At 42.8% G+C, this 13,753-nt stretch overlaps 2 protein-coding genes across 2 annotated transcripts in view; one reads left to right on the plus strand and one right to left on the minus strand.

The window, feature by feature from the left end:
- CSTF3 (cleavage stimulation factor, 3' pre-RNA, subunit 3, 77kDa) overlaps positions 1 to 2,763 on the plus strand; it is a gene marked incomplete at its 5' end in the record, with an annotated part of 34,480 nt that extends 31,717 nt beyond the window's left edge. Inside the window, 4 exons of the mRNA XM_009070971.1 lie at positions 359 to 512; positions 894 to 988; positions 1,117 to 1,177; positions 2,072 to 2,763. Coding sequence (XP_009069219.1) covers positions 359 to 512; positions 894 to 988; positions 1,117 to 1,177; positions 2,072 to 2,274 — 513 coding nt within the window. The remainder of the gene's footprint in view (positions 1 to 358; positions 513 to 893; positions 989 to 1,116; positions 1,178 to 2,071) is intronic.
- Positions 2,764 to 5,955: 3,192 nt separating this feature from the next.
- On the minus strand, positions 5,956 to 13,461 carry TCP11L1 (t-complex 11, testis-specific-like 1). The gene is made up of 9 exons (XM_009070972.1): positions 13,301 to 13,461; positions 11,480 to 11,612; positions 10,809 to 10,929; positions 9,823 to 10,043; positions 8,696 to 8,832; positions 8,075 to 8,268; positions 7,575 to 7,756; positions 6,383 to 6,555; positions 5,956 to 6,191 (listed from the first exon to the last, which is right to left on the minus strand). Exons 1-9 carry the CDS (start codon positions 13,452 to 13,454, stop codon positions 5,956 to 5,958), a joined length of 1,551 nt encoding a protein of 516 aa, XP_009069220.1. The 5' UTR covers positions 13,455 to 13,461.
- Positions 13,462 to 13,753: the final 292 nt, after the last annotated feature.

The following is a 13,753-nucleotide window of genomic DNA, read 5'->3' on the forward strand; positions in this document are numbered from 1 at the left end:
GCTAAAGCAACCTAGGGAATGAAATGAGGGAGAAATGATAGTTGTGAAGGCCTAGTGGTTTGCACCTGTTCACCTAAATCACTTTAACCTAAAATGTGAGCCCTGAAAATTGACAAACATGGTCCTGTTCAGTACCAGGGACAAGTGTTTCCACTCCCAGCTGGGACACCACACTGTAGGACTGAAATGCTTGATGAAAACATGCAGGTTTTGCCCAGATGGCCTTCTAAGGGGACATCTAAAATGATAGTGATGACAAAGTGAGAGTCAGTGACTGGGCTAGAGTGATGTTTTGTACTGTGATTTAAACAAGCACTGTGACCCTGCCAAGCTCAGTGCTCTCTATTGGCCTCCCCAGGACGTCTCCCGTGCCAAGCTCGCAGCAATAATTCCAGACCCTGTGGTTGCACCTTCCATCGTGCCTGTTCTCAAAGATGAAGTGGACAGAAAACCTGAATATCCCAAACCAGACACTCAACAAATGATTCCATTTCAGCCAAGACACTTAGCACGTAAGTGAGATGTTGGGTTGGACATGGTGGCGAGTTACAAACCTGTGTGTGTAACCAGCCTGGTCAGAGACCTGCCTGGTCTTCAGGCACCTGAATGTGTCCTTACATTTCAGCCTGTTACTGCATTGGATTGCTAAAGGCACAGAGGTTTTACATAATGGTGAGGTCACATGGAAATGAGTACAAGCAGTTTGGGGTCTGGTGGATGGTAATAAGCTGTTACACAAAACAGCTCATAGACTAGATCCCTGATTAAACACTATCTAATTAGTAGAGGCAAAAGGGAGAGGGTAGTAATTATTTGCATCCAATAACAGTGCTGCAAAAGCTGTTCAGCTCTGTCTGTCTTGCACTGGCTTCACACAGTTTTTCTTCCCACAGCTCCAGGTTTACATCCCGTCCCGGGCGGTGTCTTTCCTGTTCCACCAGCAGCTGTAGTTCTCATGAAGCTCTTGCCACCTCCTATTTGTTTTCAGGTTTGTTTTAATGAATTCTCTGAGTTTCAGAAAGCTGTGGAAGAGATTCTGCTGTGGCAGAACCACAGTCTGTGTCACTCCAGTGGAAAATAACCTTCTAAACTTCTGTTTTTCCGGTACCAACTCAGGGTCCCTTTGTTCAAGTGGATGAGCTCATGGAGATATTTAGAAGATGCAAACTGCCAGACAGTAAGTTACTTGTTCACCCTGGAGGCTGTGATAGTGCTGCATAGGACTTTGTTGCATATATGGATATTGCTGTCTGAAATCCAGACCTCGTTTTCAGATGTGTAATTGGTGGTTAAGAGCAAAAGAGATTGGCTGTGTCTGTGGGTTGGGATCTGCAGAGAGATGTTTGTATGTTCATTTGGGGGAGGTAACAAAAAGGCAAAAAGCTGAAAATCCCTAGCTGCTACTTTAATAAGTTGGTGGTAAACATTGAAAGAAAGAAGTGGAGATTTGCAACACATCCTTTAGAAGCAGCAAGGCAATATTTGCAGCAGCATCATAGCTGTAAGATGACAGCACTGGCAGGCAGAACTCTTCCTGCAAGGAAGGAGAGTTCTGAAATACAGGACAGATCCCTGCTCCAGGCTTCATGTAAACCACAGCATATGCTACTTTTCACCCCCCTTATTAAAGGAAGAAGTGATCATAAAGAATGCTAGGACTGAATTTCTTTGAGTGAAAATAGAATACCTATTTAATTTATACATGGGATTTTTGAGGCTTCCTCTGTTGATAAGCAGAAACTGACTTGCTCTGCAGTTTCTGGTGAAGCAGGAGCTAGTTGTAGGATTCCCCAAGAGGCCTTAAGCTCCTGTGAAAGGGAAGGCTCAGGCTGAAGCAACAGCATTTAGTGCACAATTAGTGTTCACCACAGCTCAGTTTTAGACAGCTGAGACTTCCTTCTTAGGAGAACAGGCTAGGAAAAATGTCTTATGTTCCAAAAATCTCCACAAGGTATCTCTCTCTGTCCCTCTTGGAATGCTTTTCTGCTAATCTAGTGCTTATCTCTAGTCTAATGCTTGTTTCTGGTCGAGGAATTGAGCTTCAGGATTGACTCTGTGTCTCTTTCCAAAGCTGTTGATGAAGCTGTGAGGATAATTACCGGTGGCCTGCCCGAAATAGCTGTGGAAGGCAATGGACCTGTGGAAAACAATGCCATACTCAACAAGGCTGTTAAGAGATCACACGAAGATTCAGACGACGATGAGGACAAAGGCTCTGTAGTTCCCCCTGTACATGACATTTACCGAGCACGACAGCAAAAGAGAATCCGGTGAAACAAGTTTGCAGTTCTGCTGTGCCAGACAAAGACTTGCATTGAATCAGTCTCTCAAAAATCAAGCATTTAAAAAGGGACAGCTGCAAACAAAAGGATTCTTGAAAATGGTTTTGTTACTGTGGTGCCTCTTTTCCCATATGGTTCTTGATTTGAAAACAGCCAGAACAACCTTAGAATGTGCTCTGAACAAAACTAGGTTTGAAAACCAAAAGTGCAAAATTGTCAAATCTGTATTTTGTTCTTCGAAGGTGTTCACATCTACCACTTGAAATCTTGTGGATTTTCAACAGTTTTATTTTAAAAACTGGATGGCTTATACTTGTGAAGCATTTTTAACTCACATTTTCTGGAAAACAAGTGTTCTCAGTTTGTCCATGTAGTGTCCTGCCTTATTGTTCATTTTTATTTATGGCAGAATGTAAGGAATCTCTGTTTTGTAGTTGAAAAATGACAAACATTCCTTTAAAATAAAAGGATATCCATAACATCATGCCTCAGTCTGGTTTTATTCAAACACAACAAGGTACTTCTTAAATATTACTCAGCCACTTCAAAAGCAATGCTAATAAGACCATCACAGGAAGTTGATCAGAGCATAAATATTAGAATGAGCTTGTTTTCCATTTTCCTAGAGGATACAGTATACTTCTGCCTGTAGTTCCATGCCTGTTTGAAGGAGACAGCTGAAGGTGAACCTGGTACCTGTTCCAGTGTGGGTTGTCCAGGAGCACTGGCTGACACAGGCACGTCCTGTGCTGATCTTCCAGGTAAGGTACAAAGCTAAATGTTAATAATCAGCTACATTTTTTCACTTGTTATCTTCAACCAAGCTAACAAAAACACTAGGTGAGCTTTCAAAGCAGTTTCTATGTGTACTTTAGCTTGTAACTGGTAATTGGCTATTCAGGATTGCACTCTGATAAGAGCCTAAGAACCCCCACGAAGGCTCCAGGCTGTTCAGCTACTCAGGCAAGGAGAAAGACACTCCCACCCCAACAGCACAGCTGCCTGTGGGTCAGTGCTCCTCTCTGCCAGGCTGAAAGGTGCAGCAGTGTGTCCACAGGGAGGTGGGACATGGCCTTAGCAATCCCACAATTTCTTTCTTGCTTTGCCACTTACTCGTGTCTCCCTTTTGCTTTCAGAGAGGCTGTAGAGAAACTCTTTGTCAAGCACTGTCATTAGAAAAAACAACCTGGGAAAAATCATGAATGGGATTTGCACTTCGTGGGCATTTATTGCAGTCTCTTCAGATCTTCCCTGCTGCAAGGCTCAGGGCACTCACCCACCCACAGAGGCATTTGTTCTGCTGCTTGGGCCCCTGAAAGTCAGGCTGGAGCCAGAGGTGAGTCCTGCACGAATTTCTATGCCTGTTTATTTTTTTTTCCTACATGAAGCCTTAGGATCAAACCTCTTCTGCAAGGAGAGCTGGGATTTACTGGATCAACCCTGCAAGCAATACACAGGCACTAGTGGCAGCACAGTCCCTGCTGGTCATTGTGGACACTTGGACCCTGAATCCCTCTCCCAGATTACAACTTTACCTGTGGATAATGCAGTCCCATTCCCTGTGGCAGCAATCAGGTGCCTCTCACTATGTGCCTTGGTCCTCCCCACCCCTACAGCATCTGATTTCTGCAGTGTGTGCAATTCCCAGGGGCCTTTCAAGGCAGCTCCTAGGCCATGCTGAAATGTAAAGTAACAGCAGCAATTAATAACTTGTGCAACTCTCACTTAACACAACTGAAACTGTCTTGGTTATTTGTTTCTGTCCAGCAATAATGTCTCTGGTAGCTTCTCATTACACAGACTGCTGAATTAACTTCTGGAGCTACAGGCTCTATGTTGAGGTGGATCCTGCACTTAATAGCAAAGTCCAGTAAGCAGCTGCAGTGACCTTTGCTGAGCCAAACAATGAAGGAGACCAAAAGCCTACTCAGAACTTTTTTTCTGCCTAACCAACCTACTCATTTTCTGAGTTATCAAAGAAAGATTCAAAATCAGACATTCCTTTTACCATCTGAGTACATTTAGCCACGAGAAAAATCACTTATCTGAGCTGGTAAACTCTCACAGGGTTTTGGTGGTGGTTTTTTCCCCTTGGGGAAGGGGTTTGTAATGAATGAGATTTGGTTTAGAGTTGCATAGGCTATTCTAGAAAAAAGGTGTTGTTTATCCCACATTCCTCCAGACACAAAGTTAGTGCAGCTCTATCCACAGTGACACAGGAAAACTGGAAGGGGAAGCATCAGCACATTCATAGTCAAGTGCACCTAGAAGGTCTATTACTTTGGTTGACTAGTAGATGTATAAATTAAGCTGGTTATTGGCAATAAAAGGGCCTTTTTATTTATTTGTTTTACATAACTTGTTGGTTGTTTTTTAAAATACACCACCAGATTCTCCCTTGGATAGCCTAGTGCTGGGGACACTGTATGCTCTCATAAAACCATCAAATATTGATTACTGTGATACAGTGCTGTGCTCAACTGGAGGAGAATTTCAGGTGCACTTACCTCCCAGCTGAGTCTGAAACTGCAATGAGGCTGTAGGATCACTGAGCTCTTCTGAGAACACTCAGCTGTACAACACATAGCTAATTAAAGTCAAGACCTACAAATATTCTAAGTTTCAAGAACACCTCTAGAAAGTGAAAAAAGATTACTGAAAATATTCCCTGTATATCCAAACATTCACCTCTCACAGTACATCGAAATCATCACTTGCACTGCTCACAGTGCTCTGAACTACTTGGGTGTTTTTAAAAGACATGACTGAATATGCAACCAACCTCCTGTTGTTGTTTAAAACAAAAGCCAAGTAACATTTCCAGCCTGAAGTTTCACATGCTTTACATCCACCTTCTCCAAGTGACACAATTTGCTTTAGAATTAGTATTTCATGTAAAAAGGAGTAAACTACTAGCAAAAACAGAAAAAAAAAAAAGGTAAGAAATGCCACTTTTATCAAAACATTTTAGCTCTGCCCTTCTGAAGTCTTTACAAGAGATAATTACAGCTGCAATCTATAAGATTGCCACCTTTGTAAGTACTGTACATAGCAGAGGACAGTTACCCAATAACCAGAAAATTTGCTACAAAAATACATAGTGTTTTGTAACATCTGCAGGTAAACAGCAAAAAAATGCTATTAGAAATGCAGTAAAATGCAGAAAAAAACTAGCAGCCTACCACACTAACCATAATGTTACAATAAAGTGCTGCTTGGCTTGGTTTTTTTGTCTGCTAAAGTTTCTGTTCTCTAGAATTTGAGCTTTCTTAATTCTTGAAAGTAAGAATTTTAGAACCAAATCACTCCTTCTGGGAAGAACCATTGGATTAATTAAACTAAATTCACTGTAAATTAGAGTTCAAATGCCCTAAAATGAGCCACTTAAATACAAAGTTTGGTTCTTAAACTTGCCCTCAGCTGCATCAGCTCAAAACCCCTAAGAACTGCAGCCAGAAAACCACCACAGTATTTTCCCCCAGGTTGCATACTTACATGAAAAATGCATCTCTCATCATTCACTTCTGCATCTCATGTATTTCCCTCATCAATCAGCACTCATGAATTAGAAGGAACCAGTATTTACATGGAAAAAGCTGGTTTTCCTAGACAAAGATTGGTACAACTTTTATTAATAGCTGACAATACCATACTGGCAGCACACAAACTGGTTTTATGGTTCTTCTGACTTCCCTACAAGTTGGGATTCTTCCTTAGTCAGTATTTTGCCCAGGACTGCATCATAGTAAGGGCTGAAGACCATTTTGTTGTAGTTGACAAGACGAACATACTTGGCAGCAACCTCTTCCAGCTCTCTCTGAATTGGGCCTAAGCCTCCAGGGATAGCAGGTAGTGATTTCTGGTGACTAGATCCAAGGTAATTCTCCAGAAACTTCTGAATTCGAGAATCTGGAAAAAAAGGGGTTGGGTTTGTTTCCAGCAGAGATGGCCAATAAAAACCAGTGTGAGCTCATGTGACACACAACAGCCTGAGCACAACCAACAAGACATGGCACCACCAGGGTGATTATTTCTCTGCAGAAATAATCATTTATATAAATAAAATAAAAAATGAAAAGAGCACTGCTGGCAGAGCATACCTATGAGCTTGCATATGGTGTTGTCTGGGTTGGCCACTGCCTGGATTTGTCCTTTGAGCACAGCCTCTCTCTCAGCTGAGAATGGTGTAAAGCCATGCTGGGAGAGGCAGCTGTTCACCTCAGCACACACCTTCTCCCCGATGGTGGCCAGAGCCTCCTGCAGGTTAAACGAGCTGGAGAACATGGAGCAGAGCATTACTGAGCTGTAGCAGTTACTCACTTTTCTCCCCACCTTTTAAAAATAAACCATTCCCTTAGCGTTGCCTTATTTATCAACTGTAATGGCAGAAGCATAATGCAGATAAAGCCAAAATTATGAAGAATAATACAGTTTAGATATATATATATGTGTGTGTGAAAAATAAAGCTGAGATCTAAACCAAGGAGAGCATTAAAGGCTTCCAGCCTGAACAATCCATACATGTAAGAACTGACTTTCTGCCTACACAGACAGCTCTGACTAATGCAAACCCAGTTACCAACCCATATTGTAGAGCAATCCCTCTAAACCTGCAGGCAGCTTACTGTGCCACACTCCAGTTCTCAGGGAGCTTGGCCCAAACCATGAGCAGGGTTAGCTGCCTGCACTCCCTTGTGCCAGCCTGGCAGCATGGAAACACCCTGAGGAAAGCAGTGTGACCACAGGGTAAAGAACAGAGCAGAGAATGATGGGTCTGTGTGAGTAAACTGAGGAAAACCTGTCAGCCTGGGCTCACAGGAAGCTCTCGTTGCTTTCTCTGCACATCATAGAATTAACCTGGTTGGAAGAGCCCTCCAAGATCATCCAGTCCAACCCTACCGTGGTCACTAGCCCATGGCACTAAGTGCCACATCCAGTCTCACCTTGAAAACCTCCAGGGATGGTGAATCCACCACCTCCCTGGGCAGCACATTCCAATGTCTGAGCACTCGCTCCATAAAAAAATCTCTTCCTAATATCCAACCTAACCCTCCCCTGGCAGAGCTTGAGTCTGTGCCCTCTTGTCCTGCTGCTGGTTGCCTGGGAGAAGAGACCAACCCCCACCTGACTCCAACCTCCTGTCAGGGAGTTGCAGAGGGTGAGAAGGTCTCCCCTGAGCCTCCTCCTCTCCACCCTGCAGTCACAGCCAGAGAGAGGCTCACACTGCCCGTGCACCAGGCTGAGAACAGAGCTACCCCAGTCTCTGTGTGCCCAGGATGGTTCCATACTCACGGGAGGTGCATTCCTGTCAGCAGCACCTTGACAATGGTTTTGGTTTGCTCAGCAAATCCAGGCACATCGACGAGCGCTGGGCCTGCTGCGCTGAACGTCACCAGGAGCACTGTCCCCACTAAGAGCAGCTGCTCCAGCTCCAGCTGTAGCTCCTGGAAGCGACTCTGGTCCATGAGCACTGTCTGCAGCCAGGGAGGAAAGCAGCAGAGAATGGAGTCAGTTTGCAGGGCTGGGAGAGGACACAGCAGTGAGGGTAGGACAAAGACACAGGGAAGAGCCACACATGCTCTGCAGACCAAAGTGAAAAGCATTAACTCCTCTCTTCCAGCTAAGAAGGTTTCACTCCTGAAGGAGAAGCACCTATAAGAGCTCTCAATCAAGAGATAAATGATTTAGGATTGTACTCGTTGCAAGGCTACAAATCCAAACAGCTTCTGTTAGATCCCAGAAACACAAGAGGGAAACAAGCAGAGAAATCAAGTTCTCTGTTAAATACCTACTTCTGGAAAAGGCCTGTTCACATGATCCCACTTCAGGAGCTTCAGATAGGCCTGATTTTGTACAGCAGTGGAACACAGGGTGGAAGTTCCACCAGTGGCACCATCACTACAGTGGGAAGGTAACATTTTACGTCTCAGCTTTGCAAGATCATCTGCTGCTTCCTGCAACCACTTGGTGACAAGGTCTAAAGAATCTGGAAGAGCAGGGAGAAAACATCTTGTTAAAAAAATTCCTTTTCAAAGTTAGGTTTTTCCACCAACATTTCCAAACAATCCCATTAGGTACTACGACTAATACCCATGACATCAGTTGATGACAAGCATTTCATCTCTTGCATCAAGCAGAACATCTCAAACAAAACCACACAGCTACAGGAAATCAGAGGTGAGATGATGCTGGGTAATCATGCCCTACACTGTATTGCAAGGAAACTCAACTCCAGTGCAGAACTGTTGTTCTGGCAGATTTTTTTCTAGCCAGAGTTTTGGGACACGAGCTGTCATTTACCATAGGAATTCTAGAACTTATGAAAAGATCTGATTTCTTTTCATGGTCTACAAGCAAAGACACGCAGTTTACTGGGAGGTCAGAGGGGAAGAAAGAAAGGAACAAAGTCATACTTGGCTGTTTCTCAAGAAACTCCTGAAACTTCTTTCTTTCATATTCAGCAGACTGCTGCATTAATTTTGGCCTAATACTACTGACAGCGAAGTTTGCCATATCCATTTTCATTAGGTCTAATACAGAGAAAATTGCTCTAAACAAACAAACAGAAAAAGTTATTCAAGGCTGCAGATGTTTCAGGTACTATTTACAAAATTTATATTACAGATTGTCTAAGGAAAGAGCAAAAACATGCATGGGAAACAGTAACAGGGTGCTTAACAATTTAAGAGCATGAGACAGAGAGAAAGCTCGAGCAAGCATGTACATGCATGTGCCTCTTCCAAGTAGAAAATAAATCTTGCTCCCCTGTAAAAAAGCCTCCATGGAATTAACTTCGCTAGCTTGGTAGATTGTATCTCCCAGGATGTGCAATATCTTATGATCTGGGTTTCCAGGCTTGCACACTATCTCTGCTGGCAGCCTATACAGCCAGCCTCAGTGGGAAGTGAGTAATCAGACCCAGGAGGGGCAAAAAAAGAAAAGGAAAAACCCAACCAAACAAAAAACCACCTTCATTTCAAAGCAACCTAATTCCTTGCTGGCAATACTTCTGCCAAGTCAATCCTGAACTCTTGGAAGCTTTTCAAATTAGAAACCAGCAAGGTTAATGAAATCTCTCCTAACTACTGAGACCTGCAGCTGTGCAGCTGAGAGCATGGTGACAAAGCAGAAGCCTCAGTGCTCCCAGATGTGGTACACACTCCCTGCAGAACTGACAGGGCATTATACAGGGAGTGGGGTAAAGAGAGCTCAAACTGGGGGAAAAGGACAAACTGGCTGGAAAACAGTCTCAGCTCCTATGTGCTTTTTTCCTCCCTTTGCTGTTGATATTAAATTGTGATGTAAACTGACTATTCTCCTGCTATCTTAAGGAGTCAGACAAATAGTCCAGCTCACCACAACAAAGATGGTCCTTGTTAAAGACTCCTGGAGCATCTCTCCCCTTCACACCCACAACTCCATCCCCTTCCCTAACACTTTCTTTCTGAAATGAGCTGCAGGTTGCCCTGCTAGAAACACCCCCAACATGTAAAATTATTTAAGGGACTCTGAACATGACTGATAAACACCATTTCAGTACCTGAACAGTGGAACTATTTCAGGAATATCTTTCAGTTTCTTAATTTCTTCATCTCGAGCTGGAGCACAGAGAGTCCCCATCATCCCAATAACAAATTCAACCAACTTAGAAATGTCAAGGGCCCCATTCTCTGCCTCCTGTTTTATCAAATCCAGGTCAAGAACTTCTGTAATTTGGCTTCTCAGTCTAGTATGACCAGGCAACAAGAAAGACAGGAGATTCTGAAATGGAAAGTTTTTAACAGTGCATTAATTCTACATACCAAAGACTACAAGGATCAAAACAGTTACTGAACCACTTCTTACAGAATCCTAGAATGGTTAAGGCTGGAAGGGCCTTAAAGATCATCTGGTTCCAAATCCTCTGCCATGGGCAGGGACACCTCCCACTAGACAGAGTTGCTCAATGCCCCATCCAACCTGGCCTTGAACACTGCCAGGGTTGGGGGGAGATTCTTGTTTAAACTAACTGCCCTTTACAACAGGAATTGATCCTTTTTTTTTTTTTTTTTTTAAGTTTACTTTAATTTTGAATGCTTAAACAAACACTGTCAATTGAAAAAGCCATTTGTATAAGGCGCATTAACCATTCACCAGCTCCAAATGTTTCACCTTGTTGTGTGACACTGAAGTTACTAAGTGGTAAATTCTGTGTAGCACAGATCAGACTATTGTCCTTGGTGTTATCAGCCCAGTGTTGGGGCATCTCATCGATTCCAGAACTAACACCACTGCTGTAACATGAAAGGAGCTTGGAATTATGAAATTAGCATTACTTACCTTTTAATCACCTTGCATGGTTTTGCATTTGGTTTTACATTCAAATTTCTCCTCTGGGGTTATACAGCTTTTGTATGTTCACAGACAATGATACAGTAATGAAAAAAAGAGTCTTTTATGAAAAGCCAAACTGTGACCACTTCTGCTCATCCATATCAATGCAGCTACTCCAATTCAATAATTTACCTTGATATCACACCATCTTACCTCTTTAATTTCTCCCAATAGCTTAATTGCATGATCATATGAAGGTGGATCTTCCTTTAGCTGAACTTCCAGACAATCCCAGAAAGCTTTATGCACAATATCTCTTACTTTCTTTTCTAAGCTGTGGGTAAACAGGACCAGTTAAAAACAATGATATTTGTCCCTGCACCACCTTACACAGATAATCTGCAGCATGTAATAATATGAATCTAATGTAATAATGAATATATGACCAAGTTCCTTCCATGAAATATGCACTTGCTTCCCCAAATCAACCCAGGGAACACACTGCCAGCCACACCTCACTGTGTGAGAGAGAAAAAGGAGCAGCAGAAAAGTTTCTTCTGTTCTCCCTCTCCCTTCTCAGTAGGGCATAGAATTACTGTAGGACAGACAGAGAAGGAAACACTTCAAACTTCAGAGGAGCAAGGACTAACCTAATAAAATGTAGGAATCTCTTCCAAAAAAATCCCTTGAGAAACAGACAGAAAACCTTAAACAAACCAGTTTCACCTTATTCCCACAGGCAGGGAAAGAACATCTTATGTTCCTTCCTAGTTCCTTCCAGGCACTGGAAGACAAGACACTAGGCAGAGCCTTTGCCTGATCCCCCAGGGCTGTTCTGCAGTCCTACAAATTGTATTTGTGTATCTATTTGGTAAGGGTCTTACCTGTGTTCTGGTAATTCAGCTGGTTTTATCTGGAAGTCTCCATTCACAACAATTTCATGTGCTAATGCCATGTTGGTGACTCCCTTAGCTGTTTCCATGAGCTCTTCTATTGACACAGGCCGAGGAGGACTAGCTGCAACATAAATTACACTGTCAGTTTTCCACAAAAGTCTGCAAAAAACAATCTGCTAAGACTTTTGGATCATTTTGGATCATCATTCCCAAATGCCTGGTACTTGAGAAAAAAGAGAAAGCTGGAGCATTAGTGTCCTCAGGTGAGGCAGATAGGAATGGCAAGGGTCATCCTGGCTCCTCCAGAAAACATCTTGTGGAGTGGAAAGAGCCAGAACAGAACTGCCCCAATAAATCCATTTCTCTCTGTAATTCACTCACTTCAATACAGCCCAGGCACAGGACAAACACTAATCCCAAAATGAGAGAAAGCAACCAGGGATCTTCATAGGCTGAGTGCACTGAGGTGTGTTTTAGGTAAACTATTAGGACTGTCTCATTTGAGAATCCAGTTTGACTAGGTTTAAGTAATGACACTGAAAAGTTCTTTTAAAAGTAACTGTCCACCACTTGTCTGCCATTCAGAGTGCACATAGTATGGGTCCAACGTGCTCATTTCTCATTAACATCTTGCTCTTTTCATCCTTAAATCCTTATTTCCTTCTGCTTGGAGCTTAATCTTGCACAGTGACTCTGGGAGCACAGCAAAGATTGATATTCTGTGAAGAACTACCAGACAACAAAGTTCACAGACAAACGAGAGTGCTCTTGTCTGATTGCCAAATGACTCTGCTACAGCAGCAGATGCACTAAAAGCTAAGACTCTTTCATTTACCAAAGAATGCTCTTAAATCATGTTACTTCATTCTCATATTATCTCTGCTCCCTCAAAGAAGGGAAGGGCTTGGGCCCAACCTCCTCTCTGTGGCACAATGCAGTGCAGGACTGGGCCATACACATCATTTTCACCTGTTCAAAGCCTCTCTCCACACATCCAGCCATCCCTGCCAGGCAACCAGCAAGGCATAACAACACAAACCCTTCCAGAACATCTCCTCTGTGAAACATGACACTCAACGCAACACTAAACCTCGAGTAATAATGAACACTATTAAAAAAAAAACAAAAAGAATGCAACAAACAAAATGTTACATGTTAAGACAATGTCCACAGAAGTTTAGAACTAGTTATCTGAGCAATTCTGTCTCCCTGGAGCCAGAAAACTTCTCCTTGGTATTGTCTATAGATTTGCCAGAAATAACTGGTAGTCAGACTGCAGCCAGCTCCTCATGTTAAAAGCAGAATGACAAAGAAAAAAAAAAAAAGCCTCAGGAATAAACTCAAAATACACAGTCCTGGAAGCAGCATTAGGAATAAACACACAACTTTCCACCTATTTTGTGAGGGAGGTGACAGGACATTCCTTTGTTGAGAGCAGCTTTTCTTGCCCTGCAGTAGAAACAGAGGCTGCAACAATCCAGAAGGTTCAGCTGATAAGGCAAAGAGCAGCCACAGCTGAGCTGGAACACACCAGGGGAGTGCTTATGCTTTCCATGAGCACAAAAACACAAGGGCATTTAGGATATTTGTGGCTCAGAGCAATGTGGTCATTGTGTACAATTAAGCACTAAGAGAAAATGGAGAGAAAAATGTTACAAACTGTTTCAAAGCAAATCATCAGGAGTCACACTCTATTTAATTGCACGACAGTCAAACTTGCACAGAATGCTACGAAATACCAGGATTGCCTCCTAAAAATTACAGCATTTACTTTTTTTTAGTTCTTTCTCATCAAACAGTTTGGCTTACACTTTGGTGTATCATCTCTGAGTGACCCTGGAGCACTCTGTCGTATTCTTTTCCGGACAGACTGATCTGGGTTGTCCAAGCTCTGCTCTTGACCATCCTCCAAACCACTCAACTTTTCTTCACTTGAATGCAGCTTGTCAGGATTCTGAGACATTTTCAGTGGGTTCTTTACAGAAAAAAGAAAAGAAAGATGGAAAAGGGAATGAATAAGCATTTTGTGATATGGCTGAGTGGGTAAACATCGCCAGGAGTTCTCTTGATTAAGAAAAAAATTAATGAAAGAATTCTTATGAGGAATTCTATGATGTCATTCCCATTAGAAGGGGACCTGGGCTCAGTGACTCACTTCCTGCCTTCCACAAAATGGGATCTTTCAACACAGCTCCCATTGACTTCATCTGCAAGTCCTCAAAACTCTGAAACTGTTGCAGATGAGAAAGAAATCCAAATATC

This window comes from Acanthisitta chloris, unplaced genomic scaffold (assembly GCF_000695815.1).
Source record: "Acanthisitta chloris isolate BGI_N310 unplaced genomic scaffold, ASM69581v1 scaffold14923, whole genome shotgun sequence".
Lineage (NCBI taxonomy): Eukaryota > Metazoa > Chordata > Aves > Passeriformes > Acanthisittidae > Acanthisitta > Acanthisitta chloris.